The 6,611-nt window shown below is 32.2% G+C and overlaps 1 protein-coding gene across 1 annotated transcript; it reads right to left on the bottom strand.

Annotated features, from left to right (window-relative positions):
* Positions 1-5,385: 5,385 nt before the first annotated feature.
* Aprt (adenine phosphoribosyltransferase) lies at positions 5,386-6,349 on the bottom strand. The gene is made up of 3 exons (XM_040714198.2): positions 6,224-6,349; positions 5,890-6,158; positions 5,386-5,812 (listed from the first exon to the last, which is right to left on the bottom strand). Exons 2-3 carry the CDS (start codon positions 6,141-6,143, stop codon positions 5,527-5,529), a joined length of 540 nt encoding a protein of 179 aa, XP_040570132.1. The 5' UTR covers positions 6,144-6,158; positions 6,224-6,349; the 3' UTR covers positions 5,386-5,526.
* Between the last annotated feature and the right edge of the window lie 262 nt (positions 6,350-6,611).

A 6,611-nucleotide genomic window follows, 5' to 3' on the forward strand; every position in this document is an offset into this window, starting at 1 on the left:
GGAATTTGTAATCTTTTTATCTCCATCATTTCCTTAAACTGAGCTAAATACAAATATGTTTGAAGTATTCTTTTAATGCTTACGCTTACACTCTTTCTTAAAAAAGAAGAAATTTCATTCAAAATAATTTTATAAGCGCGGTACATACCGTAGAGATTGGATTTGTGTAAGAACATAGGAAGAAGGCAGGAGCAACACATATGGTGCTTCTGATTTAAGAGCCTTATTAATGTCAGCTACCTGTTATATAATTTTGGGGAGGAAAATTAGTTACTGCTCCAAAGAAGAAAATAGTGTAATTATATTTACATCTTTTATTATGTATTTTCAATCAATTTACAGCAAAGATATGCGATTTTTTTTTAGAGGGAGATGTTAACACACCAACGACATATTAAATAATGAAAAAAAAGAAGAAAGAGGACACGCATCAACCGTTTTACCTTTTCTAATCGCTAAACTTAGTTTTTTCTTTAACAGATCTCTTCTTTAGATATAGGACTCTGCAGCGATGAAAAGGTTGGGAATCACTGTTCTAAATTATACATATAATTAAGTATAAAATGTTATGTGTGTTATAAGACGTTTATGCATACCTGCATAAACGTATATTGCAATTGAAACAAATGCATGAATTTTTGGCATAAAAATATAGACTTCAAAAGTAAGGCTTGGCATGAAAAAGGAACTAAGTGATATATATATGTATATTGTATATTTTTTTTGAGAATGCATTGTTTTGTCATGGAAACCTTATTCCTCTATTTTACTTTAATGTCACATCAAGAAACTGCTAAAATTCGAAATCTTAGTTTTAGAAATAAGATTGTAATAACGCAGTCGACGTTGCAATACTTTGATACGGGTTTCCGCCGTTTTTTAAAAGGGTACTTTATTTCTTTTTCCATGCTTAGCCCTATAACCTAACAATTCGATGTCATTTACTACAATCAAAAACATTCTAATAGGAGAAAGAGTTGTTCCTGGAAGTGAGCCAGTGGACTCCTCTTTGATGAAGACTCTGTGATATAGTTGGGAAAAATCTGCATAAATCCAATCCAAGTTAAGTCTCAAGTCATTGCTCACAAATTCAAGCCTGAAATATTTTCTTCGAGTTCAGTTTGAGTACTAAAATTTATTTTAACCTCATTTTAAGTGCATAATTATAATGCAGTGCTAAGACTTTTCTCAAATTCAGCTTAAAATACCTTTCGAATCCACGACAAGTAGTGAGTCTTTGATCATGAATATATATAGAGTCACAAGCCTATGCTGAATTTTTAAAGAAGGCCTAAGTGTCAGATGTAAATCCGGTGTGTTTTTTACAGAGCCCGTTAATGTATAATTGTTAAAATAAATAAAGAATTTTCTTTTCCTTAGTAGTTGTCATTATTATTTAATTCCTGAGTAGTGAACATCTTTTCCTAAATAGATTCAATTATATTCAAACCCTATTTGAACATTTGTGTTCTCATAAAAAAGGAGCGTAATCCTGAGGATTTGTTGCGGAGTTATAATTGTAAGTCCTCTTTGGACTCAAAGTAGAATTGGGGATCGACATTGGAGTAATTCTAGCAAATTTCCTTGATTATATCCTTTTCTCCTTCCTCTTATGTCACAGCTGATTGTAGCTGATCTAATGAAACGTCATAATCATGATTCTTTCTGTCTTCCAAAACATTCTTCAAATTGTCAGGGTTACCATGTTGATTGTCGGTTCATATTTTTACATACCCGTTCTACACTGGATTTTTATCATTTTGTATACATATTTCTCTTATGAATACCCATTTATCTGTGGAATAAGTAACATAAATGAACGAGAGGGAGTAATATAACATATTTCCTACTTAAATATGACCATTAGTTAAAATGACGAGAATGCACTTATGAGAGAGCAAAGATCACTTCGGCACCGATCCAGAGCCACATACAAAGTTTTTAAGGACTGGAAGTTGTTCATCTCTGCTTGAAACAGTAAACATGAACTGATTAAAAAAATTGACGTTACCTAAAATAACATAAATTGGATTTTTATTTTGTTGTTGTCCTCTGCCGGTTTTTTGTACTTCCTTTCCCCTTATCAATGTTCTTAACGTTGATTGGTTGCATTTGAAGTGGCTCTTGTTTAGTCGTGAACAATCCCCAACAATGATTGAATTACAGTCATTTAATAATGACTTGAAAAAGGGGCAATTTTTAATCCAGATTCAATTTAAAGGATAACAATAGTAATGTAATTAGCTGGCCCATTTTATTTTTATTTTTTAGAATTGGCAATCTGAAGAATGGATTTTCTTTTCCTTAGCTGTTGTCATAATTATTTGACTCCCAAGTTGTGAACTTATTTTCCTACTACATTCAATTTTATTCAAACTCTGATTGAACATTCGTGGGTGCTCATAAAAGACGGAGCGTAACCCTGATGATTTGTTGCAGAGTAATAATCGTAAGTCCTTGTTTGAATCAGAGGTCAATTGAGGATCAACATCAGCGCAATGCTTCCCGATCTACATGTTTATTTATTTCTCCCTCTGTCACAGCTGATCTAATGAAATGGCATGACAGCTAACCATCTTCCGTTTCCTAAAAAATATTACGTTTCTTAAAATAAAATGAAAAATATAAAATATATGTCTTCTAGATAAATAAAAAGTCATTAAAGTACAGCATTCTGAATAAATATATTTACTAAACAAATAAAATTAAAAAAATTTTAATGTCACATCGACAATAAAAGAGTTTTCTATTCAAATGAACGGAAAAAAAAAACAAGAATTCCAAATGATTTCCTTATTAAAAGATTCAAAATTCCTTTTAAAAAACAAAATTCAAAATTAAATTCAAAAAAGTACCTCGTTTATATATTCACACTAGGCCCCGCTCACGGTATCTCGTTTCGCAAGTAATTTGAGAATTTATATTATATCATAAAAATGAAATTAAAATGAAATTTCGTAAAATTATTAAACTTGTATATTTTTTTAAAGAATTAAAAGATAAGACAAATGTTGTCATTGTCCAAGTTAAAGCTTTGAAACAGCTTTAGTCTCGCCATAGTTCAAAAAAAAATATTTATTAAGGATATTTTCCGAGTTTACCATCATTTCCCAGAATACATCATGAAATATTTATAGTTCCTTCATAATTGGGGGGAGGGAGTCCCACGCCTATGATCTTACTTGTAAAAATATCAAGGACATCCCTTAGCTACGTGTCATCGTGCCACTAAAACCCAGGCCTCCTTGGAGACAACTTTCCTGATTTTTGGTACCTCAACAGGTGTCCTCCCTCCTCTCCAGACGCAAAACCACTTAGACTAATCTATGTAGGGGCGTTTGCAGGACTAGTATCTAGAGGTTTCAATCAAAAAGGAGTGGACCAAACTCGAGTCTGACTAGATAGTCGAGGTCTGCAGGGGTTCACATATACCGGGTGGTCCATTGAAATCTGAGAACTTACTAATTCAATAATTAGTGAAGATTGAGTGATTGAAATCAGTTCATATTTCAATATATTGAAACGTAAACAATTAGTTACAAAAAAAAACTGATCTTTCTAGCTAACGTACAAGTTGAGAAAATGACAGTTGAACGTGATCAACGAATTTCCATTCGCGCACTCAATGTAGTTGGGCGTCTCCAGGATCACCCTCTACGCCGTCAGTAAGTCAGAAACGTAGGAGAGGAAGAAGGGGTTTGTCAAAAAGCCCAAACTGGACCTGGAGGAGTTAAAGAAATGAGCCCAGGTCAATCCCCTCAAGTCCATGAAGGCCCATGCTAGAGATCTCGGGATTTCAAAAGACAACTTTTGACAACACCAATGAAAGAAAACTATCTCCTCCGTTGCGAGACTCTTTTGAATGAGTCTTTTGAGTAACATTTAACTCTTTTTTGACACTTTTGCCCCCCCCCCTCCCTACATCCCTAATGCCAATAGACTCTTGAAAAAGTGAAAAAAATAAAATGTGTAAAACTAGATAAGATCAACTCTGTATAGTCTGCAATTGTTAAGTCTTTTCTTATTCTTGAAGTCATTTTATGCAGTTTAATCAATATTAATTGGAAATTTGTCCATTTTATGAAGTAAAAAATATCAACTTTGAGCTCCCAAGCTGTTTTCCCTTCAATTATGATGTAACTTATGACGTCAGTAAAAATTAGAGGTGGAAAGTTCTGCTAAATTTTCAGAATGTTAAAAAAAAATTCATGGAAACTTTACAATAGGAATTTTCAAATGAGAAGGCTATGTGATTTTGAAATGTTCCGATTAAGGTACAATGTTTTAGCATTTTTACTGTTCATTCTCAAATAATGAGAAATTGAGGTTCTGAATACACTATTTAATACTCCCTATTCTAAAAAAATGATTAATTCTTTTACTACGGATATTTTTATCGTAACTTCAACACGACAAACCTTTTTTTTTTTTTGGGTGCTACCCCTAATCAAACACATTAGAGGCCTCGGAAAAGGAGAAAAAAATACTTAATTTGCTCCAATTAAATACATGGAATGTAGAGGGATATCAGGGAAAAGTGAGGCTAATAATCCAAGCCCATGACTTGAGGGAAACACATTTTTATAAATTTTGGATAAATTCCTATAACAAATCTATTTTATACCTCATTCATGATTTTCTCTTTACAAGGCTGTGCAAAAATACTTTAATATGCATTAAGGGTAACGGCATTATGTCGTAATATGTATCAAAAATTCTCATTTTTAACAAAATTCAAAATATTATTGTCTGTTCGTATATGAAAACTGAGAGTTAAAGGCAAAATACGATAAAATATTAAGGAAACAATAACAAAGTACGTTCAATCTGGATCTAACGAACTTCAATCGTATCCACCACATAATAAGGTTGTAACTTTTTACTAACTTTTTTTTTATATTGTGTAGGTTAATTTGTTTGTCTTATGTAATCTGTGAAAAAAAAAATATTTTTATGAAGAATATTTATGTTTCTAGCCTTCAACATTGAAAATTCCCAGTTGAACATTATTTTTAGTCGAAGGTTCCTATTAATTTCCTAAAGTTTCCATGTTTGAAAATTCTCTGAATTTTACAGCCCTAGTGAAAATGCTCTATATCAGGGGTCAGCAACCTATGGCACGCAGAGGCATATTCAAATGCACGCGCAAATTAGAACATATTCCTGTAGTCGGTGTATGTCTTTTGCCATCATTGTTGATAGTGGCACACTCATTGATAGAAATGTTGAAGTTGGCGCTCCATGTCTCAAAGGTTGCCTTCCCCTGCTCTATATCATGTTGAGAAGATTCGTAGGATTATTAATCATGAAACATCACGTCAGAGACATTTAACAATCGAATTGATAATTTAATGATAAAAAAATATAAGTTAGAGAAGAATTATCATCATTTATTAATTATTTGATACGACGAAACATAACAAATCAAAAATATCAAAGACAATGTGTTTACAAGAATATCAGTAACTTAAAAACCATACAGATAAAATACCCTCTATGGTTCATTTATAACAAATATAAGCTCATTTAGTCATAAGAAATTAAGGATTCAACTGGATGATTTAAACGCTTTGCTCCTCCAAGTCCTTTAAGTTCAATCAAAACAAATATCTCAGAGGTAACAGCTCCTATTTTATCAATTAATTTCATAGAACTCTCAAGAGTTCCACCTGTTGCTAACAAATCGTCTACAAGCAAAACTCTTGCCCCCTTTTTAATAGATGATTCTTGAATTTCAATGGTAGCAGAACCGTACTCCAAATCATAGGATAGAGAGATAACCTTGGGAGGAAGTTTTCCTTTTTTTACGAATCTGAAATATTATATAAAAAAGAACAGGTTTTTTTATCTTAACTAGATTAAATGAAAACAAGAGACAATAATATACACACTGGAACAAAAGGAACTCCGAGAGCTTTAGCCATTGAGGGACCAATCAAAAATCCTCTTGAGTCAAGTCCAACAACCACGTCCACTTTTCCTTTTAAAGACAATGCTTTTTCCTCAACAACTTCAAGTAACACTTTCAGTCCTTCAGGATCACCAAATACCCCAAAAATATCACGAAATATAACTCCAGGTATTGGAAAATCGTGATGGACCGCTATTTTTGACTCAATAAATTCAATGCGTTTGTCTGCCATGTTTCTGTTATCAGACTTAATGGTAAAATAAAAAAACTGTTGAAGGAGAACAGATAATATTTAAAATATTTATATAAAACCTGTTATTTAAAAAAGACGATCGGAAGAATTCTTGTTCACATAAATCATAATTCATACAGATAGTGTTTTCGATCTTTCATCAGTATTACAAATCCATGATGAAAATGTAGTCAAATAACTGTGCAAAATAGCATATACATCATTTTATTGTGACATATAAAATTGACCGTGTTTTTAACGAAGAGTTTCATTATTATACCAATGTCTTGTAGTATATGATCCTAATATGCAATACATTGAATTATATCAGCAGATATTCAAATAATATGAAACCCCGGTATGTTAAAAAAAGAAACCGAAAATTAACGTGGTTACCCTGAAAAATTAAAGAATTTTTAGTGGGAGAGGAGCTTAGCTCTCATGACGTTTCATTAAAGTAGTTGCGAG

This window comes from Lepeophtheirus salmonis, chromosome 6 (genome assembly GCF_016086655.4).
Source record: "Lepeophtheirus salmonis chromosome 6, UVic_Lsal_1.4, whole genome shotgun sequence".
Taxonomy (NCBI): Eukaryota; Metazoa; Arthropoda; class Copepoda; order Siphonostomatoida; family Caligidae; genus Lepeophtheirus; species Lepeophtheirus salmonis.

Excerpts from the sequence above, each read along its gene's own strand:
- Aprt (XM_040714198.2), bottom strand. The coding sequence starts at position 6,143 with ATGGCAGACAAACGCATTGAATTTATTGAGTCAAAAATAGCGGTCCAT. Across the intron at positions 5,813-5,889 it reads GGAGTTCCTTTTGTTCCAGT|ATTCGTAAAAAAAGGAAAAC; the intron begins GTGTATATTATT and ends ATAATATTTCAG.